This window comes from Piliocolobus tephrosceles, chromosome 11, assembly GCF_002776525.5.
Source record: "Piliocolobus tephrosceles isolate RC106 chromosome 11, ASM277652v3, whole genome shotgun sequence".
NCBI lineage: Eukaryota > Metazoa > Chordata > Mammalia > Primates > Cercopithecidae > Piliocolobus > Piliocolobus tephrosceles.
In genome coordinates this window covers 89,933,884-89,958,718 of record NC_045444.1, presented here as the reverse complement: position 1 = coordinate 89,958,718, position 24,835 = coordinate 89,933,884, and the positions used below count along the sequence as shown (strand labels likewise).

The 24,835-nt window shown below is 39.2% G+C and overlaps 1 protein-coding gene across 1 annotated transcript in view; it reads left to right on the top strand.

Moving 5' to 3' along the window:
- Positions 1–24,835, top strand: part of RAPH1 (Ras association (RalGDS/AF-6) and pleckstrin homology domains 1) — a 106,246-nt gene that overhangs the window by 28,239 nt on the left and 53,172 nt on the right. Inside the window, exons 2-4 of the mRNA XM_023219281.2 lie at positions 15,617–15,736; positions 19,661–19,766; positions 20,876–21,381. Coding sequence (XP_023075049.1) covers positions 15,617–15,736; positions 19,661–19,766; positions 20,876–21,381 — 732 coding nt within the window. The remainder of the gene's footprint in view (positions 1–15,616; positions 15,737–19,660; positions 19,767–20,875; positions 21,382–24,835) is intronic.

Sequence of the window (24,835 nt, the reverse complement as noted above, 5' to 3'; positions counted from 1 at the left end):
AACCTGGGAGGCAGAAGTTGCAGTGAGCCAAGATCGTGCCACTGCACTCCAGCCTGAGTGATAGAGTGAGACTCTTTTATCTTTAAAAAAAAAAAAAAAAAAAAAAGAGGCCAAGACGGGCGGATCACGAGGTCAGGAGATCGAGACCATCCTGGCTAACACTGTGAAACCTCATCTCTACTAAAAAAATACAAAAAACTAGCCGGGCGTGGCGGCAGGTGCCTGTAGTCCCAGCTACTCCGGAGGCTGAGGCGGGAGAATGGCGTAAACCCGGGAGGCGGAGCTTGCAGTGAGCTGAGATCCGGCCACTGCGCTCCAGCCTGGGCGACAGAGCGAGACTCCGTCTCAAAAAAAAAAAAAAAAATTGTGTTTTTAAATCCAAAGGTTAGAAGTGAATTTTTTTGCATCTGTGAAAGGATGTCTGATGAGTAAATATTTTTCTAAGATGCTAAATTTTTATAAATAAGTTAAAAAGGTTAACTGAGTAAGCAAGACAAATATACTTTAGGAAAGGGAACATATGCATTCATAATAAAAACCATATTTTGGAGAAATACGCAATTATTTTTCAGTGTCCTTAGACTAAACGTATTAATTTGGTAAAAGTGTTTTATAGCTTATCTTTTTCTCCTTTTCCTTAAATTTATTTCTGAAATTTAGATCATCTGTTTGTTAAAGCACTTTTCCTAATTATAGCTTTCTGAGGGTAAAGACTGTTTTTTCTTTTCTTTTTTTTTTTTTTGAGATAGAGTCTCACTTTGTTGCCCAGGCTGGAGTGCAGTGGCGCGATCTTGGCTCACTGCAAGCTCTGCCTCCCGGGTTCACGCCATTCTCCTGCCTCAGACTCCCAAGTAGCTGGGACTACAGGCGCCTGCCACCACACCTGGCTAATTTTTGTATTTTTAGTAGAGACGGGGTGTCACCTTGTTAGCCAGGATGGTCTCAATCTCCTGACCTCGTGATCCGTCCGCCTGGGCCTTCCCAAAGTGCTGGGATTACAGGCATGAGCCATCGCGCCCGACCAAAGACTGTTTCCTCTTTTTATCTCTCCTCCTTCATCTCTCTCTTTCTTAATTTATTTTGATATACTGTTGACACTTGAACAACACAGGTTTGAACCGTGTGGGTCTGCTTATATGCAGATTTTTTTTTTTTTCAACCAAACGTGGATCGTTGTGATGTGAAACGTATATGGAGGGTTTACTGGACTTGAGTGTGCACGATTTGGGTATAGGTGGAGGTCCTGGAACCAGTCCCCCTGGTGTCAAGGGACAACCGTAATTTCAAACGTACAGAAAAGTTGTAAGAAAAATATATAAACAACCTCCAGGCTAGGCGTGGTGGCTCACGCCTGTAATTCCAGCACTTTGGGAGGCTGAGGTGGGCGGATCACCTGAGGTTGGGAGTTCGAGACCAGCCTGACCAACATGGAGAAACCCTGTCTCTACTAAAAATACAAAATTAGCCAGGTGTGGTAGTGCATGCCTGTGAACCCCAGTGTATATTTCTTTTTTTTTTTTTTTTTGAGACGGAGTCTCGCTCTGTCCCCCAGGCTGGGTTGCAGTGGCGCTATCTCAACTCACTGCAAGCTCTGCCTCTGGGGTTCATGCCATTCTCCTGCCTCAGCCTCCTGAGTAGCTGGGACTACAGGCGCCCACCACCATGCCCGGCTAATTTTTTTTAAATTATTTTTTTTAGTAGAGACGGAGTTTCACCATGTTAGCCAGGATGGTCTCGATCTCCTGACCTCATGATCCGCCTGCTTCAGCCTCCTAAAGTGCTGGGATTACAGGCGTGAGCCATGGCGCCCGGCCGCAGTGTATATTTCTTAAGATCAAAGATGTTCTCTTATGTCACTGCAGTACTGTTATCAAAATCTGGAAATGTAACATTGATTCAATACTGTGATGTAATCCACAGTCGTATTTTGTCGACTGTTCCAACATTGTCCTTAATGGCTATGTTTGGATATTTTCCCTGGGTCTAAGATCCAGTCCAGGTTCAAGCATTGTATTTAGTCGTCAGGTCTCTTTAAGTTCCATTGAATATGGAACATTTCCTTAGCTTTTCTTTGTTTCTTGGCCATCACACTATTGAAAAGTGTTGGCCAATTATTTTGTCAAATGTCTCTTATGATTTGATTCAGTTACTGCATTTTTTGCAGGAATACTACAGAATGATGTTGTACCCTTCCCAATGCATTATAACTGGAACCCTCTGATATTGGTTTGCCTCTGTAGTGATGATATTTTGGTCACTTGGTTAAGGTTGTCTTGTCAGTAATTTGTGGGGAGATATTTTGAGAATATATGTCATCAAATTTTCACTCTAAGTTTTAGCCTCTATTGATGATTCTTGCCTTGATTTTTTTTAAACTTAATTATAACCGTGGTTGCAAAATGGTAATTTTTTTTTTTTTTTTGTCATTTCATCTACATTAATTAGTTGGCATTCTACAGTAAGGAAGAGCTTTCTTCCTTACTGTGTATATTTTATTTAATTCAATATGGATTTTATGGCCAGGCACGGTGGCGCACGCCTGTAATCCCAGCACTTTGGGAGCCCGAGGTGGACTTAGCACCTGAGGTCAGGGGTTCAAGACCAGCCTGGTCAACATGGTGAAACCCTGTCTCTACTAAAAATAAAAAAATTAGCCAGGTGTGGTGGCAGGTGCCTATAATCCCAGTTGCTTGGGAGTCTGGGGCAGGAGAATCCCTTGAACCTGGGAGGTGGAGGTTGCAGTGAGTTGAGATTGTGCCATTGTACTCCAGTCTGGGCAACCAAGAATGGAAGTTCATCTCAAAGAATAAATAAATATATGGATTTTATTCAGTGGATTATAATTTGTTTCTATCATAATTTATTTCAATATTTATCTTTTCACAGATTAGGCCCCTGATCTGGGCCTTCAGGCTGGTTCCTGTGTCCATTTGACATGTGCCTATCATTAATTGAGGACTTTTTCTCATGAGATGATGTTCTAGAGGCTCATCTTGTTTTTATTTTTCCCTGCCCAGCCCTGGAATTATTACTCCAGGTATCTGTTACTTTTTGTGTAGAGTATATACAGTACTTTGAAACCAAAAACTGGGAACTAAGTGTGCCAATTAATTACTACTGGGGTGTCGTTGCCACCAGGCTTTTTCAGTGGACATACCTACAAACACATATACACCCTAGGCTGGGCCCAGGGTCCCTGTGCTATGTGCAGCCTAGGGACTTGGTGCCCTGTGTCCCAGCCACTCCATCCGTGGCTGAAAGGGGCCAACATAGAGCTCAAGCTGTGGCTTCAGAGGATGGAAGCCCCAAGCCTTGGCAGCTTCCATGTGGTGTTGAGCCTATGGGTGCACAGAAGTCAAGAGTTGAGGTTTGGAAACTTCCGCCTACATTTCAGAAGATGTATAGAAATGCCTGGATGCCTAGGCAAAAGTTTACTGCAGGGGCGGGACTCTCATGGAGAACCTCTGCTGGGGCAGTACGGAAGGGAAATTGCGGTTGGAGCCCCCACACAGAGTCCCTACTGGGGCCCTGCCTAGTGGAGCTGTGAGAAGAGGCCCACTGTCCTCCAGACCCCAGAGTGGTAGATCTACAGACAGCTTACATTGTGCACCTGGAAAAGCCTCAGACACTCAATGCCAGCCCGTGAAAGCAGCCAGGAGGGAGGCTGTACCTTGCAAAGCCACAGGGGTGGAGCTGCCCAAGACCATGGGAAATGCACCTTTTGCATCAGCGTGACCAGCATGTGAGATCTGGAGACAAAGAAGATCATTTTGGAACTTCAAAATTTGACTGCTCCAATGGATTTTGGACTTTCATGGGCCCTGTAACCCCTTTGTTTTGGCCAAGTTCTCCCATTTGGAACGGCTGTATTTATCCAATACCTGTACCCCCATTGTATCTAGGAAGTAACTAGCTTGCTTTTGATTTTACAGCCTCATAGGCAGAAGGGACTTGCCTTGTCTCAGATGGGACTTCGGACTGTGGACTTTTGGGTTAATTAGTTAAAACTTTGGGGGACTGTTGGGAAGGCATGATTGGTTTTGAAATGTGAGATTTGGAGGGGCTGGGGCAGAATGATAGGTTTGGCTGTGTCCCCACCCAAATCTCGAATTGTATCCCCCAGAATTCCTGTGTGTTGTGGGAGGGGCCCTGGGGAGGTAATTGAATCATGGGGGCTGGTCTTTCTTGTGCTAATCTTCTGATAGTGAATAAGTTCATGAGATCTGATGGGTTTATCACGGGTTTCCACTTTTACTTCTTCCACATTTTCTCTTGCCATCGCCATGATTCTGAGGCCTCCCCAGCCATGTGGAACTGTAAGTCCAGTTAAACCTTTTTTTCTTCCCAGTCCCTGGTATGTCTTTATCAGCAGCATGAAAACAGACTAATGTAGATAGGGAGTTCCTATTTGGGGTTTAACAAAATTTGGGGATTAAGAATATCCAATATTATGAAAATCTAATATAAATAAAGGAATGCTTATGCTTATTAAAATATGGTTCATATTTATTGTTTTTTGTTTGTTTGTTTTTGAGGCAGAGTCTCGCTCAGTCGCCCAGGCTGGAGTGCAATGGCCGGATCTCGGCTCACTGCAACCTCTGCCTCCCAGATTCAAACGATTCTCCTGCCTCAGCCTCCCGAGTAGCTGGGATTACAGGCGCCCGCCAGCCACTATGTCCAGCTAATTTTTGTAATTTTAGTAAAGATGGGATTTCACCATGTTAGGCTGGTCTCAAACTCCTGACCTAAGGTGATCCGCCTGCCTCGGCCTCCCAAAGTGCTGGGATTACAGGCGTGAGCCACTGTGCCCAGCCTGGTTCATCATTCTGTAAAAGGGAATTCTTTTACAGAATTAATTTTTTAGCCTAGGAATTCTTTCATCTAGGCTGGAGTGCAGTGGTGTGATCTCGGCTCACTGCAAGCTCTGCTTCTGAGGTTCATGCCGTTCTCTTGCCTCAGCCTCCCGAGTAGCTGGGACTATAGGCGGCCACCACCATGCCCGGCTAACGTTTTGCATTTTTAGTAGAGACGACGTTTCATCATGTTAGCCAGGATGATCTCCCATCTCCTGACCTCGTGATCTGCCCACCTCAGCCTCCCGAAGTGCTGGGATTACAGGCATGAGCTACTGTGCCTGGCCAGGAATTCTTTTTCTAAGGGGTTTGTTTAAGTGCCTGATAAATACAACATAAACAAAATTGCCTTTGAATTTGATTAATAACTCTTAGGCATTACAGTCTCTACCAACTGTTAAAATAGTTCTAGTTTGTTTTTATGCTTCATTATATGATCTTAAATTACTTCACAGTTAATGTAGATGATAATGTAGTGGATGTGTTAGTTACATCCTGGGTTGTCAGAAATGAAGGCTTAAATCAAAGAGATGGCATAAGGGTGTAAATCATCTTCCCTAGTGCTTCTCTGTCCTCTGGGTAAAGAAGAATTTATCATGACTGGCCCAAGAATAGCATACCTTTCTATTAGGAAGGTTTGGTTCCATGTGGCAATTTTACAAAACTGAGTTCCAGGTGTCAGCTCACTCTTGAGAACCAGGCCATCCATGCAAGTTCCCTGGTAGCTCGTTAACTCACGCTTGCTTCCATGAAGCCTCTGAAGAGCATAGCACATTACTTCCTTCTTAGTCCCTTTCAACACGTAGGAGACCGTAACTTCCTTTAAATTTGCTTCATGCACTGGTCTACAAAAGGAACTTTGTTGCTAGATAATTTGTTAAGATATCTTGCCCCGGTCGTCCCAGCTACTCAGGGAGGCCGAGGCAGGAGGACTGCTTGAGCCCAGAAGGTCAAGGCTGCAGTGAGCCCTGTTCTCTCTCCTGCAGTTAGTATTAATGTTCTTTGAAATTATGGAATTTGTTTTTTGCTTTTTTTTTTTTTTCTGCATAATGCTTAGCTTGATGCTGTGTACGCAGAGTATTTTCGAAGGTTTGGATCCTAAGTAGAACCTTTCTGTAGGCCCTTTCTGTTGAGGGTCACTAATCAACAGAGGAAACTTCAGTGATGGGTGTATAAACAGCAACTTTTAACTTTTTTTTTTTTTTTTTTAACTCGTCTACCTTATAAATTGAGAGCAAAAGCTATAAAATTATCCTTATTTTTTAAAGAGATGAGGTCTCGCCATGTGGCCCAGGCTGGTCTCAAACTCCTGGGCTCAAGCAGTCTGCCCACCTTGACCTTCCAGAGTGCTAGGACTACAGGCGTGAGCTACCATGCCTGGCCATGCAAATTCATTTTTAAAACTTCCCAGACTGTTTATTAAATTCCCAGTTTCCATTTGGCAATTTATACATAATGGCACTTCATTCACAGCAGAACTAAAGGTCCTGTTTTAAAATAAGTGTAGTTGTAGGTCGTGACAGAAAGAAACCAAACATACCAGGCACTGCCCCATCTGATAAGTAATTAATCCCCTACAGTTATCTTTCCATTTTACGTTATGAGTGTCCTACTTCTTTCCTTTTCCTTCTCTGCTCTGACTTCCTCTCTCCTCCTTTTGATGAGTCCTCTTCCTCTTTTTGTGCCTTACTAAATTTAACATTTTTTTTTTCTTATTGTTTCTCATGTTTGATTTAGATTTCCTTCCTCTTGCTTTCATTTTGCAGCAGTTGTAACTTGCACAGTTGGGGGTACTCCTTGAACATGGAAGTCTTTGTCTCCCTCCTGCCCCTTTCTCTAGTGCATGTTTTTCTTTAGAATTAGTTTTTCAGGTTAGAACAGCATAGGAGGTGTTTCTAAAACCATTTCTGTGAGAAAGCTACTGAAACATAACTAGAAATAAAGAACTAAAATTAATTTGTAAGTGAATAACTGTGAGAGGAAGCATGAGACTATTGTAATGGAAGAGGAGTAATTGGGGTGTGTTAATGATGTATCCTCATGGCACCTAATTTCCTTATGGTTTTAAAGAGTACTCATTCTAGTACTCATTTAAGGAGTCCAGATTTACCTTTAACAAAATTTTACACAAAATGGCATTACTTACTGTCTTGTAAGAGCTCCCAGTAATTATTAAACAACATAGTTGTTTATACTTTGGTAAACTTAAGTGGGTATAAGCAATACCCTGAGTAACTTGTTGAAAATACCCCATCTTCTTGACATTAGTATTCAGTAGATCTTGAGTGGGCCATTTTAAAACTGACTTTAAAAGATGCACCCCAGGTAATTTTGATGCAGGTCATCAACAAACCACAATTGGAATAACATTGCCCTACGGAATACAAAGTCCAAAGTTTTTGGTATGGCTTAGGATTTTGCCCCTTCTTCCTCTCTAGCCTCATTTTCCATGAGTCTACACCACCCATCCTATGCTTCAGAAATGCTAAGTCACTTGAGTTCTAACATGTCGTTCTCACATCTCTATACCCTTGTATGGTTTCGCCATGTTGGCCAGACTGGTCTTGAACTCCTGGCCTCAGGTGATCTGCCTGCCTCAGCCTCCCAAAGTGCTGGGATTACAGGCATGTAAAAACTCTTATACATAGTTATGTTCTCTGATAAAATGCCATTTCTGCCCTTGACCCTTTAACTTCTATGCTTAAGAATCCGGTTGTTGGCAGGGTGCAGTGACTCACACCTGTAATCCCAGCACTTTGGGAGGCCGAGGCCAGAGGATTGCCTGGGCTTAGGAGTTCAAGATCAGGCCAAGGCAACCTGGCAAAATCCCATCTCTACAAAAAAGTACAAAGGATTAGCCGGGCGTGGTTGTGCATGCCTGTAGTCCCAGCTGCTTGGAGGGCTGAGACAGGAGAATTGCCTGAGCCTGGGAGGTCTAGGCTTCAGTGAGATGTGTTAGTGCCATTACACTCCAGCCTGGGTGACCCCATCATTTAAAAAAAAAAAAAAGAGAGAGAATCCAGTTGCTTCGGGCAAAAAAAATAGGCTTGGCTTTCAAGGTCCCACTGTAGTTCTCTTCGAGTCAATCTCATGACATTCTCACAAATACACACCTTGTCTTTTGCCCTTTATAATTGCCCTATATGTAATGTATTTAACCAAATTTTAAAGCCCTAATCTAAGCTCAACCTTCTTGATAATCACTGTTTTGTGTTACAATGAGGGTATTGAATAGTACACCAAAATATCTCCTGAGAGGAAGGTTAATAGGGAAAATAGGCTTGAATAAATAACTTCATGGAAAATTTAGCAGGAATAATATTGTTTCATACTAAAGAATACTGAAATAGGTAGCTTCATTATGCTTAGTGGAGCTTACTATATACAGGTTTTAACCTGTAATAATTGGGCACAATTATTTACTGTTATTGGTAAAATGAAACCAACCAGTGTATAAGAAGGAGTAGATCATTCTTCCATTATTCTGTTTTTCATGAATAAACTACATGTAAATGAGTTTAAAATATTAGTTTAATCATTGTTAGCTGTATTCTGTGATTTTTCTGTAATAAATATGGTTTCAAAATAATAGATTAAACTAAGCCTTCTTATCAGCTGAGTCTTAACCTTTCCTCATAGTTTTCCTAGTTGGATGATTGCTAGACATCACTACTCTATCTTCAAAACAGAATCCACCTCTTCCCCCAATTTGCTTCTCACTAGTCTTAGTCGATGTTATCACCACCACTTACTAAAACCAGAAATCTAGGCATTATCCTTGATTACTCTTTTCTTTGCCCCCCATTTAGTGTTTCATTAAGTTCTTTTGACTTTACTGCAGAAAAATATCCTAAGTTTGCACATTACTTCATTTCATCTCAGAGAGAGACAATATTATACAATAGTTAAGAACCTGGGTAGCAGTGGTAACTGTCTTAAGTTTGAATTCTGGCTCTGCAGCCATGGCAAACTATGTACCTTCTCAGTTTCATCAGTAAATGGCTTAATAGTACCTACTTTATAGGGTTATTATAAGGGTTAAATGAATTAATACATATACTACACTTGAAATAATGCCTTATCCATATTTATTCAATAAGTATTAGCTATCATCAGCATCATCGTCTTTATCTCCGTTGTTCATCTCCATCAACTTAGTTGAGGTCTTTATCATTTCTCAACAGGACCATTGCAGTAGTCTTCTTGGTCTCGTCTAGTTCTTTCCATCCTTACAGTCTTTTCACCAAAAGCAATTTGAGTAATCTTTTTAAAAAGCATTAATGCCTTTATACCAAGACCCTGCTTATATATAAAGAAGGGACTTAGAATAAAACCCTAAGTTTACTAAGTTTACTAGGTCATAGATGCTCTATTCCCTGTCTGCCTCTCTTGACTTCAGATTCTACTACTCTTTTACTAGGTCTCTGGGCTCCAACTGTAGTAAAGTTTTTCCTTGCATTGAATACACATGGCTTATTCCTACCTTAGTCTTTGGTTGTTTTCTCTGCTCATTCTTCCCTAGATTTCTATAGCTGACTCTCCTTCATTCTTCATGCCAGTAGACGAAGGATTCACTAGGAAAGAGACTTTATCTCACTTGTTTCACTGCTTTATTCTTGGTTCCGAGAATAGGGCCTGGCCTGTGGTAACTACTCAGTAAATATTTGTTGAATGAATAAAAGTTGTGGGTTTTTTTGTGTTGTTTTGTTTGGTTTTAGCATACCCTTCTCAAGCTCATGTATGCACATGAGCACCTCTTTGGAAGGGAGTTTGTCCTTTATTATATTGATTTTGTGTGTGTGTGGATTTTGGCCATGCTAGCTCTTTAGAGACCTTTCAAAAAATGTGCATCATATTTAACCATATGTGTGTGTTTGAATGTTAGGTATTCATCTGGCAGATATTTAATGACACCTGCTATAAGCCAGGCACCATTGCAAGCATTGTAGATACAGAAGGCAACCAAAGTCCTTGCTCCACTCTGGAGCATTCCTTCTAGTGGAAGAAGAGAGATGGTGGGACAGATGGTGATCGGTGCTGTGAAGAAAAATAAAACCAAATGAGACCGGAAGTATCAAGGAAGGTGGACTCTTTTGGTAGAATGGTCATTTAAGCAGACTTGAATGAGTGAGCCATGCTGCTATCTGGAGGAGAGAGTTCCAGTCAAAGGATCTGGCATTGAAAATGCTGGATGTTTGGAGCAAGTCTTTGTTCCAAGGATCAGCAAGCAGTACAGTGTTGCTGGAAGTGGGAGGAGGGAAAGGGGAGGGTAGTAAGAGAGGTCCCTGAAGGTTAGGATTGGACAGGCCATTGTCAGTCTGTGAATAACTTTGGATTTTATTCTGTCTTCAGTACATCTGTGCTTTGGGGAGTAAACTTTATTTGTAGTAGGGTACATTTACTCTTTCAGGACATAGTTTCTCTTATGTGTAAAGGAGCACAGAATTTAAGTAGAACCTCAATATATTCCCCCCAAAGTACCTAATACTATAATCATAGAATAATTTAATAGGAATTGTTATAGTATGCATTGTAGTTTCCTTGGGTCTATTTGGATACCATTAAGGAAGAGCATTATGTTAGAAGCTATCTATTTTTAAATCCAATTTTTTTTTTTTTTGATGATTTATAAGTTGTTTTCTTTCATTTTTCTTCCCTTTGATTGGAAGGACAGTTGACTGTTAGATTATTTTCTGATGTCATTGTTTCTAGTAGGGGCATTATGTTTGGAAAATTCAGGTTTAGACTTGTGATTCATTTGGCGATATATAGCAGTTATAATACAAAAGATTTTTAGGATGGGTAGGATGTGGATGTCAAGGAATTGGCAAGCAGGATTGCATTTCCCTACTAGATTTGCTGACCCAAGATGGTGCCGAGCCTATAAACAAATGTCTGGGGGCACCTCATTTGATGTGTATGGTTAATGGAAATTATGCTGTATTGGGGAATTGGAGAATAAGGTTCATCAACGTCAGCATTTAGAGAATGGAGAGTGTGTTTTAGATTGTGAATTCTTTAAGAAATGTTGTAGGACCTAAGTCTTTTTTGGAAAGTCTCCGAGTAAGTTACTTAAGTTTTTTTTTTCTTTGAGATGGAGTTTCATTCATTGCTCAGGCTGGAGAGCAGTGGCACGATCTTGGCTCACTGCATGCAACCTCTGCCTCCTGGGTTTAAGCGATTCTCCTGCCTCGGCCCCCCAGGTAGCTGGTATTACAGGCGCCCACCCGGCTAATTTTTCTAGAGACGGGGTTTTACCTTCTTGGCCATGCTAGTCTCGAACTCCTGACCTCAGATGATCCATCCTCCCGGGCCTCCCAAAGTGCTGGGATTATAGGCGTGAGCCACTGCACCCAGCCAGTTTTTTTTTGTTTTGTTTTTTTTTAAACTAGTCCACATAGGGACAAATTGAAAATAGGACAGAATTGGCAAAAGTAACATAAGTGGTTAATGTTCAATAGATACTTCAACTTTCTGTTAATTTTATGTTTCTCTGTCATTGCTGTCGTTGTTCTCTAGTGATATTTTCCTTAAGTCTGCAGTAGTAGTCTAGATAAAAACAAAACTATAAATGAAAAATTTTAAAGGAATTTTTAAAACCCAAGTAGCTTGTTTGAATAGTAGGAAAAAACTCAGTTTAAAACACACTAGCTTTGGATGCAGAGTCTGTACAGTCATGTGTCATTTAATGATGAAGATACTTTCTGAGAAATGCTTTATTAAATAATTTCATTGTTGTGCCAGCATAATATATTGTACTTACACAAACCTAGGTGGTATAGTCTACTCCACACCTAGGCTATAGAGTATAGCCTATTACTCCTAGGCTACAACCTTTCAGCATGTTACTGTACTGAGCACTATCGACAATTGCAATACAATGGTATCTAGACTTAGAAAAGATACAGTAAAAATACTTAATGGGACCACCATTGTATAAATAGTCTGTCATTGATCTAAACATCATTATAAGCACGTGACTGTGGTTCTCTTTGACTCCATTGTAATTTAAATTATTTCTTTATTTTGAACTATTTTATATTTACCTTATAATGTTGTTTTCCTGTTGTTTTATTTTTCCCAGTATGGCATTTTCTTATGGGCAGTTACAGTCTGTTCTCAGAAGTCCAGGATTTAAACCTTTTTTAAAATCATTTTTTAAAATGTGAACTCTTGGTTTAAATGATATCTAATATGGAAGCCCTATCTGTAAGATGCCTGAAATTGGAGGTGTTGTTTGAAACAGTGAACCTGGAGTGCTGTCCTCTAAGCCCTTCTCCAAGAATGGAGCTTGCCACCCTTTCTGATTAGCTTTCCTCATTTATAAAATGGGAATGATATAATACCTGCCTATCACAATGGTTCGTGGAGGGCTATGACTAATGTTCTCTCCCTGTTCTCTTTGATTGTAACTTCCTCTTAGTGTGTGTTATGTTCATACATCACAGATTTTCCTGATGATGAGTCATCTAAATATTCTATCATGTGACCAGATTTTTACTATGGAGAATATAGTCACCATAAATCCAGTGCCTTGCGTATTATTGCCTAAAATACTCATTAAAGTTACTAAAGCTGCTATCTCTGCCAATAGTGACATAATGGTATCTGTTGGACAACAGTGCTGCAGGCCCAGTTGTTTTAAATGTACTTAAGAAATATAAAATGTAACTAAGAATAAGTATCACTATCTCAAAACAGAATTCCTCCTAGGATATTTTCTGGGTTATTCCAGTGTGTTCAGTTTCAAAGATTAGGGAGTAAAAGCAAGTATGTTCCAGATTATGTTACTTATTAACCCTCTTTATGAAAACTGGCTATTACTGCTCCTTGGTGTTCTCAAACTAGCAACTATTTGAGTAATTAAGTCATCTGGTCAGATGAGGTTTTTCTTTTCTTTTTTTTTTTTTTTTGGAGACGGAGTCTCGCTCAGTTACCCAGGCTGAAGTGCAGTGGTGTGATCTCAGCTCACTGCGAGCTCCACCTCCCGGGTTCACCCCATTCTCCTGCCTCAGCCTCCCGAGTAGCTGGGACTACAGGCGCCTGCCACCACACCCGGCTAATTTTTTTGTATTTTTAGTAGAGACAGGGTTTCACCGTGTTAGCCAAGATGGTCTTGATCCCCTGACCTCGTGATCCGTCCACCTCAGCCTCCCAAAGTGCTGGGATTACAGGCGTGGGCCACTGCACCCGGCCAAGGTTTTTCTTTTCACTAACATTTTATGTTTTTCATCAGTAGATCGCTTAATGAACTCTGATACCAAGTTTCTATTGAGATTGACCTATCAATTATGTAGTAATGAATAAAATCTTATAAATAATAGTTACAAATTATAAAAACCAAATCTTTTTAAGAATCAGATTTATGAATTGGGAAATTGGTAGATCTATTTTTCACTTGCCAGGGTAGAATGACCTGGTTTATATATGATTTCAGTGATAAAAGATTAAGAAATGGAAATTATCAGTTTCTATTAGGGATATATTTATTAGAGATATTGGTTAGCTGTGGTTCTTCCCAGTATTAGGAAAATTAGAAAATTATTTCCCTTAAGTAATTAAATGAGGGATGATCTGATTTTCAGCTTCTGAAAACTACATTCAGTTTAATTTTGCAACATTATTTGACCCTTTCTGCAAAAGTTTGTATAGTGAAATAAGATTGAAAATTTAACTTCATGATACCTTGTCAGATAATTAGATTCCTTACATTGTCTTCTAATCTTTAAGGATCCCAGATATAATTTTGTGGATTGCTTCTTTGAAGATATCAGTCATTGTGTGCTGCTGCAATAAAATTCCCAAGACTGGGTAATATATAAAGAACAGAAATTAATTTTCTTATTGTTCTGGAGGCTGGGAAGTACAAGATTAAAGCACTGACATTTGGCATCTGGTGAGGGCTTGTTGCTGGCTTCCTCCACAGGGAGGCACGAGATGTGCCCTCGCATAGCAGAGAGTAGAAGAACAAGGTAACCAGTGCTTCATGAAATCTCTTTTATAAAGTCCTTAATACCTTTAATAAAGAAGGAGCCTTTATGGGGCTTTATTAAGGCCCCACCCCTTAATACTATCACATTGGCAACACTTGAATTTTGGAAGGGACGCATTAATACCCCGGCATATGTATATCAAGCTCGTAAAGATTAGGCGTATCTTTCTTAATGGAATGCCCATGCACTATATAATCTTGGAGGAATTGCTTAAACCAGCTGACAGGCTATATTCCAAATATTGCCTAGATCTACTGTAACAAAATTCGTGTTTTAGAAATGTGAGTCAGGAGTATTTAATGTAACATATGGTGATGATATTCATTGTGTCCCTGGGACAGAAGTTGAAGGAAAAGGGATTGTGGTCAGATAACTTAGGAATATGCTAGGTTTTCTTCCAGAAATAACATTTTATCAGATTTTAGTAACTATGATATTAAGAAACATAAAATACCTACCATAACTTTGTAAACCAGGGGTTATAATCTGCTAACTTGAAAAAAAAAAAAGCACTTAATTTGTTTCAAGTTCATACTAACATGCCTGCCTGAGTTTGATTTTAATTTTGGAATATGCTGACTGGTTAAGCAAAGCTAATGTTTATTTGAAGATTTCCCAGGGCCTTTAATGTTGAAATATTTATATTTATCAGATTAATCAGTTATTGATCTTACATTGTTTTATGTAATTTTTCTTCCCGTCTTCCCAAAATAATGTGCAAGTTCCATGTCAGATACCACACTATTTTATTTTATTTTATTTTTTATTTTATTTTATTCTTTGAGACGGAGTTTCACTCTTGTTGCCCAGACTGGAGTGCAGTGGCATGTTCTCGGCTCACTGCAACCTCTGCCTCCCAGGGTCAAGTGAGTCTCCTGGCTCAGCCTCCCAAGTAGCTGGGATTACAGGCATGTGCCACCACGCCCGTCCGATTTTGTATTTTTAGTAGAGATGGGGTTTTGCCATGTTCGCCGGGCTGGTTTCAAACCCCTGACCACAGGTGATCCACCCGCCTTGGCCTCCCAAAGTGCTGGGATTACAGGCGCGAGCCACTGCGCCCGGTCACACTATTTTATTAATGGGAAGAAGGAAAATAATTTCTTCTTTCAAGGGACTTATATTTGAAAAGTCACCACATATAGGATTTAGATCTGGATTTAGAAGTTTTCAATTCTGCTTCCTCCTTTTGTTGGAACTGATGAGGAAGTAAGGTAGAGAAAGAAGACAAATGGGATAGAAAGTGAGGGTAAGAGGGTAGAATAGAAACAAAACTAGATTAAGATTTTTGTTTTGTCAAATTTTCTCTTAAATACTTGTTGGACTCAGGTTTTATGGGATACCTGTTGATATCTAAACAGATTTTTACAGAATAAACAGGACAATAACTTCTTCCATTAAAGTCTTCTGAAATGGCTTCCTTTTGGGGTTTGGGTGTCCTAGGATCTAGTAGTGGAGAGAACGATACTACTCTTATGTCCTCTGCTGATTGAAAGGAGTGCTCTGTTAAATTTTTTAGTAATGTGATTCTGGTCATAATTTGATACTGTTGGCTTTTTTTTTACAGCTTCCTAAAAAAATTGAAACTTTATTCTTTGTACTCACTTGTCAACACTGTCTGCATTAATGACTTAAGATTTTCTTTTAGAATGTAATTTCTAGTTTTGAAGATTTGACTCCAGAGGCTAATAATATATCAGAGCATATACGGCATAATTTTTCAAGTTAAACCTATAACTTACTATTCATTCTACACAAATGTCTGTATTTCAGATGGAGCAGCTATCAGATGAAGAAATTGATCATGGTGCTGAAGAAGACAGTGACAAGGAAGATCAGGACCTGGACAAAATGTTTGGAGCCTGGCTTGGAGAACTAGACAAACTCACTCAGGTTGGACGTAATGCTTGAAAAACCGGTTGAGGATTTGAAGTCATCATTGAGTTAAAAGTTTAATATGCAGAAGAGGATATGGATATAAGTTAAATTTTAAAATATTGCCGGAAAGGAAGAAATGTTCAAAGTATTGACAAGTAAATGAAGTCATTCTAGAACAGAAGATGTTAAGAATCTATAGTTATTTTAAGGATGTTAAAAAAAAAATACTTGGAGGCTCTGTTCATCTAGAGGGGTTGCTTAATATATGTTTCATAAATATGGGATAATTAGCTAAAAACTTTTAAAGCCTGAAATTCAAAAGTCTAAATTTTAGCAAACCCTATTACCTTAGTAAATTTGAATACATTTTCAACATAAGTAATTTCCTTCCACGTAAATATTTTCTTTTTTTCTTGAGACGGAGTCTCACTTTGTCACCCAGGCTGGAGTGCAGTGGTGCGATCTTGGCTCACTGCAAGCTCTGCCTCCTGGGTTCACTTTATTCTCCTGCCTCAGCCTCCTGAGTGGTTGGGACTACAGGTACCACCATGCCCGGCTAATTTTTTGTATTTTTTAGTGGAGATGGAGTTTCACCATGTTAGCCAGGATGGTCTCGATCTCCTGACCTCGTGATCCACCTGCCTTGGCCTCCCAAAGTGCTGGGATTACAGGCATGAGCCACCGTGCCTGACCCCATGTAAATATTTTCTGTGACATGATTGCAGAATACTGACAAAACCTAATTCTGGGCTGCATTTTAAAGCAGTGGCAAAATCTTTTCATTTTGCTTTATTCGATCTTGGGTTTTTAAAATCGGTAACTTTGTCCTCTAAACCAGCACACTTTTTAGAATAAAAGGGTACTATTGTTATTGCCCCAGTAATACATTATATTCAGTATATGAAGATGGTTATGTTTATTAAATAAATTTGACTTCATGGCAATGAGAACATTAGAACAAATCGTATTTACTCATAAATAATGTCTTTGGGAAGAACATTTGTGCAAAATTGCATGAGTATGAGATTCCTTAACTGAAGGAAAAGTAAGGTGGTCAAGGTGGAAGCTTAAAGTACTAGCAGCTTATTTTTGTAGCAATCTAGAGTTCAAAGTGATAAACTCTTTATGTAATTCTTGCTAGATCATTTTGAAAGGCAGACATCTTTGTGACCATAATCTGTTAATACTGTATTTTGGGGGAATTTTTTTTTTTTTTTTCGAGACGGTGTCTCACTCCTGTCACCCAGGCTGGAGTGCAGTGGTGAGATCCCGGCTTAATGCAACCACCACCTCCCGGGTTCAAGCGATTCTCCTGTCTCAGCCTCCCGGGTAGCTGGGATTACAGGCATGCGCCACCATGCCCAGCTGGTTTTGTAGTTTTATTAGAGACAGTTTCACCATGTTAGCCAAGCTGATCTCGAACTCCTGACCTCAGGTGATCCACCCACCTCAGCCTCTTAAACTGCTGGGATTACAGGCGTGCTGGCCAGGGTAGAATGTTTTCAACTCCTACTAGGATTTCATAGGTATCATTCCCTTCATCTCTAATCAGAAGAAGTGACATTTTTTGTCAGAGGTGTCTTATATCTGTAATTGCCAAATTCTTTGTTTAATTCTTAATTTATAAAAAGTGTGATTTTGGCATAGAGATTATCGCTAGGCTATGCAGTTCTGTGCTGGGAGAGAGAGGAAGCAAAGAAGAGCAAATAGAAAATGATATTGCATGGAGAAAGTATGCAAGGGCCAGCTGACATGTGGGGTGTTCTTGACCATGTGGTTTTATTGTCCATGCTTGGGACAAGGGGCCCAAAAGAGAAAAGGCAGGTAGCTATTGGTCCAGCTGCTCTCGGTGGAGTAGGAACTACATGATGCTCCCCTGAAAGCAGTGTTTCTACTGGTTTGGTACCTTGTACTTTCCCCTGTATTTTAAGTTGCCTGACATAAAAGTGTGAAGAGCCACTAGTGATGTGGCTGTTCTTTTCATTATATAAATCTGTCTTTAGAGAGAAAAAAAGATTAAAACCGTTGCATAGTGTGACTCACTGCTGTGTTGCTTTATAACACTTGGGACGTTTTCAAGAAATATTTGACTTAGGAAGTTTATGGCTAAAACCTCAAGTTGCTTGTTTATTTCATTACTTTAGTTCATTACAGTGTTATCTGTACACTTATATCACGTATTCAGTGGTATGGTATTTTCAACTTAGAATTAAAATAAGTTTAAGTTTTAAAGTTTTTAGGTGTTGGTCAGTCTTCTAAAATAGTTTGTAAAATTTTGTATGTATGTACATTTTTCTGGAAGAAGGTTCATAGCTTTTATAAAATTCTCAGCAACCCCTTTAAAAAGGTTAAAAGAGTTCATGCCTGGGCAACAGAGCATGACCTTGTCTCCAAAAAAATAAAAAGATAGCATTATAAACCAATAGAATATCCAGCATTCTTTGAAAATTTGAAGCGTATTCAGTACTTACTTTAGATAGAAATTAAAGTTTTAAAACACTGATCCTTATATTTTGTGAATCTGTTAAACAAACAATAACTACTGACCTTTTCTTTGAATTTCTCTGTTGTAAATATCTTTTTTCCTTGCTGTAGAAAGGTTAGAGAGGAAAAGAGTATCATTTAAACTTACAAGTGTAACTTACAAGTCACTCTACCCAAAGTATACAGTATGATTCAAGATTTGTCACAGGCAGTGTAGCTGGGTTACAATTTGCCCTCATCTTGATAGAACTGGAGAAGGACAAGAACATTTCATCATTGTTTGAACTTGTAATCACTTTTCATTAAAAAAATTAGTGAGTCTTGGGTCTCAATAATTTTAAATCCATAACTGTCCATTATCTTCAGAGTACTTCATATAGCAAAGATTGAGGCTTTCCTGGACCTAAACCAAATCCCTTTGAGGAAAGAAAGAACAAAACGCCCTGTGTGGTTTCTTTCTATGTCTTCTTTTTTTTATTTTTTATTTTTATTTTAGTATTATTATTACTATTATTATTATTATTATTATTATTATGTGGAGACTGAGTCTCGCTCTGTCACCCAGGCTGGAGAGCAGTGATGTGATCTCAGCTCACTGCAGCCTCCGCCTCCCAGGCTTAAGCCATTCTCCCGCCTCAGCCTCCCAAGTAGCTGGGATTACAGGCACCCGCCACTGCACCCAGCTAATTTTTGTACTTTTAGTAGAGACGGGGTTTCGCCCTGTTGGCCAAACTGGTCTCGAACTTCTGACCTCAGGTGATCCGCCCACCTCTACCTGCCAGAGTGCTGGGATTACAGGTGTGAGCCACAACACCTGTTTCTTAGCTTACCGTGTCCGTATTCATATACCTCACTTATTTTATAGTGCATGTATATAAAATGAAGTCAGTCACTATACTTAATATATTTGAAAAGATATTTACTCTGAACTATGACAGTGTCAAGTGCCTTTAAAAGTAAGCATAGGCCGGATATGATGGCTCACGCCTGCAATCCCAATGCTTAGGGAGACCGAGGTGGGTAGATTACTTGAGGCTAGGAGTTCGCAACCAGCCTGGCCAACGTGGTAACACCCTGTCTCTACTAAAAATACAAAAATTAGCTGGGCATGGTGGCACATGCCTATGGTCCCAACTACTCAGGAGGATCTCTTGAACCCGGGAGGCACAGGTTGCAGTGAGCCAAGCTTATGGCATGGCACTTAAGCCTGGGTGACAGGACGAGACTTCATCTCCAAAATAAAAAACAGTAAGCATGTATCTAAAGATTGAAATAAGTATAACCAAAATAGTAATGTGAAAAACAATTATACTTTTCCTTAAGGCTATGACTTAGGAGAACTTTGGTTTTATTAATTATAGTGTGGCAGTTCACTTAATCATAAAACAAACTTCATCTTTTTTATATTACTGAAACCTGAATTTAATATGACTATTAAACTTTCTTTTTATAAAGAGTTTGGATTCTGACAAACCCATGGAACCAGTAAAAAGATCTCCTCTTCGCCAGGAAACAAACATGGCCAACTTTTCTTACCGCTTTTCCATATACAACTTGAATGGTAAGATGTAATTGGAAATAAAAATGTAAAACAGTGTGCTAAGTCACATAATGTAGGAGCAGTACAACTATAATTCCAAATATAAAAACTCAGTATAAAACTTGAGCTTTTATATTGACCAAGTTCTTAAATTTCTTTTTTCTTTTCTTTTCTTTTTCTTTTCTTTTTTTTTTTTTTTTTTGAGACAGTTTTGTTTTTGTCGCCCAGGCTGGAGTTCAGTGGCACAATCTCGGCTTACTGCAACCTCTGCCTCCCAGGTTCAAGCGATTCTCCTGCCTCAGCCTCCCAAGTAGCTGGGATTACAGGCATGCACCACCACACTGGGCTAATTTTGTATTTTTTTAGTAGAGATGGGGTTTCACCATATTGGCCAGGCTGGTCTCGAACTCCTGACCTCAGGTGATCTGCCTGCCTCGGCCTCCCAAAGTGCTGGGATTACAGGTGTGAGCCACTGCATCTGGCCCTTAAATTTCTTGATTTATGTATTTTATTAATATTACTAATTGAAAATATCACAGAAAAAAGCAAACTAGAATGTAACTAAAAGATAGTTGGTTGTATTAATAATTCACAAACTACATACCCAGGTGGAACCCCACAGCAAACTTAATTGCATTGTTTTCTCACTGGATTAAAGTCCAGTGAAATTACTTGTTAGTAATTTTTAAAGCAGCCACTGTGGCCTTTATCTATTGTATTCCACCTAGTCAAGTTTATAATACTGACCTCCCAGTCTGTAATTTTTTAGACTTTTGACTTCTCTTTTTATTCCCTCAGCTCTGCCGAAGCATTGATCATATTAACAGTGTATTGAAGCCTGTGGTAAAAAGTTGCACAGAGAAATGTGGTTAAAACCATGGAATAGTATAAGATTTTTGTGATGTTTTTGTCTTTGAACTCATAATTTATTCTTTGATTATTACAAGCCTTAAAAGTGGAGGACTGTGTACTTCTAAAAATTTCTCTTGGAATTTAAAACAAAAACCAGTAATACTTAATTTTATTTGCTTTAGGCCCAACAGAATATATTCTTTTGCTTCATCATCTTCATTTATTAACTTATAATAGAATGTATAAATTCTGGAAACATTATGTGTTGTTCATTGCAGAAGCTCTGAATCAGGGAGAGACTGTGGATCTGGATGCCTTGATGGCTGATCTTTGCTCTATAGAGCAGGAGCTCAGCAGTATTGGCTCAGGAAACAGTAAGCGTCATATCACAGAAACAAAAGCTACTCAGAAATTGCCTGTTAGCCGACATACATCGAAACCTGGCACCTTGAAAGGATTATCTTCTTCATCTAATAGGATAGCTAAACCTTCCCATGCCAGCTACTCCCTGGACGACGTCACTGCACAGTTAGAACAGGCCTCTTTGAGTATGGATGAGGCTGCTCAGCAGTCTGTACTAGAAGATACTAAACCCTTGGTAACTAATCAGCACAGAAGAACCGCATCAGCAGGCACAGTGAGTGATGCTGAAGTACGCTCTATTAGTAATTCCTCCCGTTCCAGCATCACTTCTGCAGCCTCCAGCATGGACTCTTTGGATATTGATAAAGTAACACGCCCTCAAGAGCTGGATTTGACACATCAAGGGCAGCCAATTACTGAGGTAAATAGATGGAACTTTTTCCCTGCTATTTTATTATTGAAATAAAGGATAAATTATATTAAAATAATGTAATTATAATTACGTTTTTTAATTCTTCTACATTTATAATTTGTCAGAGATACTTCTGAGATAGGTTTCAAGAGTACAGAAGGAATATATTATCAGATATGGTAGTGGCACACAGATGATTGAGAAGAAATTTAGTTTCTTCTTTTTTATTCTCATGACTAGTATTTGGAAGTTCTTGAATGGTATTTTTTATTGTAATTTGAGTCATTTCATGTGATTTGAAAAATTAAAATGATTTGCAAAGCCATTTATTTATTCAGCTGATAGTTGCTTTTAAATGTATGTTGATTTAAAGTAAAACTTAAGAAAACCACTCATATCATCATTGTGATCCTCCAAGATTCTAGTTTACAGGGTCAACTCCAGTTCATTATCTTTTTTTTTTTTTTTTGAGATGAAGTTTGTACTCTTGTCGCCCATGCTGGAGTGCAGTGGTGTGATCTTGGCTTGCTGCAGCCTGTGTCTCCCAGCTTCAAGTGATTCTCCTGCCTCAGACTCCCAAGTAGCTGGGATTACAGGCACTCACCACCATGCCCAGCTAATTTTCGTATTTTTAGTAGAGATGGGGTTTCACCATGTTGGCCAGGCTGGTCTCAAACTCCATCTGAAACTCCGTGTGACCTCAGGTGATCCACCCGCCTTGGTGTCCCAAAGTGCTGGGATTGCAGACATGAGCCACTGTGCCCGGCTGTCCATTTCATTATCGAAGAGTCAGTATGGTGTATTGGAAAGGGCCAACAGGTGTGGAATCAGAAACTTGATTATAAGTTTTCCTTGCCACTCACTAACCTTAAATGAGTTATTCTCTTAAACATCAATTTCTCACAAGTAAAATGGATTTCGTAGTACTATATCTGCCTTCCTGATAGGGTGGTTCAGAGAACCAAAAGTTATTCATAAACAGATTTTTTTTTTTTTTTTATAGACGGAGTCTTGTTCTGTCGCCCAGTCTGGAGTGCAATGGCATGATCTCGGCTCACTGCAACCTTGTCTCCCGGGTTCAAGTGATTCTCCTGCCTCAGCCTCCTGAGTAGCTGGGATTACAGGCGCATGCCACCATGCCTGGCTAATTTTTGTATTTTTGGTAGAGACGAGATTTCACCCTGTTAGCCAGGCTGGTCTTGAACTCCTGACCTCGTGATCCGCCCACCTCCCAAAGTGCTGGGATTACAGGTGTGAGCCACCGAGCCTAGCCGGAGTTTGTAGTACTGTATCTGCCTTCCTGATAGGGTGGTTCAGAGAACCATAAGTTATTCATGAACAGATTTTTAAAAGATGGAATATGTTTCAGCATGTGACTGGATAAGGTGGGGAAGAGATTTGTGATAACAAGTCTAACAAAAGCTGAGTTTGGTGAAATAGAGTCCTTTATTGAATTCTTTTCATCAGAGAGACGGTAATTCTGTCATAGGGTAGCAGCAAGAAAGAAGAAAAGTGGGGTAAAGTTAAGTCAACCTTTCCAATAAGCTTGTGTTTACAATACTCTAATATGGGATAAAAGAATCTATTTATGAATAATCAGTACTAAAGTAAAATCTTGAATTTTAACTGTTACTTGACATCATTGATTTTTTTTCCTAATTTAATTCTTTGGATTAATTTCCATCAGTCAGTAACTCTTGGTACCCGCCCTTGTGCATAACTTTGTTTTTGGTACTGTGGAGCACAAAAGGAGTATTAATCATGGTGATTTGGAGATAAACTTGAATTATTTCTAAGAAAGTTAGCCAGTCTTATCAATCTGAAGAATAAACTTTCATTTATTTAAACTGAAACTTATCTAAGTGGTATATATTCTATAGAGAACTTGAAAACTGATTTCTAGGCCTGATGTGGTGGCTCACGCCTGTAATCCCAGCACTTTGGGAGGCCGAGGTGGGTGGATCACCTGAGGTCAGGAGTTTGAGACCATCCTGGCCAACATGGTGAAACCCCATCTCTACTAAAAATAGTTAGCTGGATGTGGTGGCGCATGCCTGTAATCCCAGCTACTCGGGAGGCTGAGGTAGGAGAATCGCTTGAACCAGGGAGTCAGAGGTTGCAGTGAGCCGAGATTGTGCCACTGCATTCCACCCTGGCAGCAGAGCAAGATTCCATCTCCAAAAAAAAAAAAGAAGAAAGAAAACCGATTTCTATTTTGTGATACCTGGGAATTATATTTAGGGTATGAGCAGTATTTTATTAGGGGTGTGCTTTCTTGGCCATTCTTTGTTTTGTACGTTGATATTACTTCCAGTCAGTTTACAGTATTTTGAGTTGGGTTAAGATGCATGAGGACAAGTTATAAACTAATCATTAAGGATCTTCTAATACCATATGCATGTCTGTTTTTCTGTCTGTAAAATGTGCTTGTTATAAAAGTTCATACAATATAGGGGCAAATTGAAGTAAAACATGAGAAGTTCCTCTCTCCCAGCAAGGACACTTCAAATGGTATCTAGTGGTATCCATGTATATCACTGTGAATACTGCAAAGAATACCAGTACTCAATGGTGTAGTGTTTAATATGAGAGTTTAATGTAAGGTTTGGTGAGTAAACCAGGACTATAGCAGGGAAAGGAGTTAAAAAGTCTTACCTAGCTAGCCTGTTCTTTTGCTTCACCTAGGAGTATAGAAAGGTGGTTTAACAAACCCGGAACTTGGTTCAGTATGCTTTTTTCGTAGGTCTAGTCTGTTCTGATTCAAATAAACTGAGGCAAGCTTTAATATATCCTGAACTCATGTATCAAATTGTCTTTAAATGCAAATACGGTTTTAAAAATATTTTAGTTTTTCATCCATGGCGTTAAATAGTTCTATGAGATATGTTACAGACAACTGTCCTTTACCCACATACACATCATATTCTGCTCCCAGAGGTAAGTAATTTTTGCTCATTTAGCTAACTCTTAGGGAATTTACCTCTTTATCATTAAATCTACATACACATTGCCATTTCTTGGTTTTTTTTTTTTAGTTGTATGTATTACCTGTTGACTTTTCACTCCAGAAGATGAGGGTATAGCTGTCTATACACAACTTCTTCTCACTTCTCCCTTCCTGTTCTTCCATTCTCCAAATATATTTTGATTGAACTAATATTCAGTGTTTATGTTAAAATGACTATATACTTGGAATTTACTGCTAACCTCCATATACTCTTATGACTACATTCCCTTTCTAGAATATCATTTTACTTTTACTGGAATGAATAGGTTTTTAAAAATATTTAATTTTCTATATAGTGATCACTATTTCAATTTCAGACTTTAATTTTCTATATAGTGATCACTATTTCAATTTCAGACTTTATCTCAATTGATTAAATTTCTCTGGTTCAAGCCAAATTGTGTTCCATTAATTGCATCTTTAAAATTCTTTTTTTTTTGGAGTCTTTGGGATTAT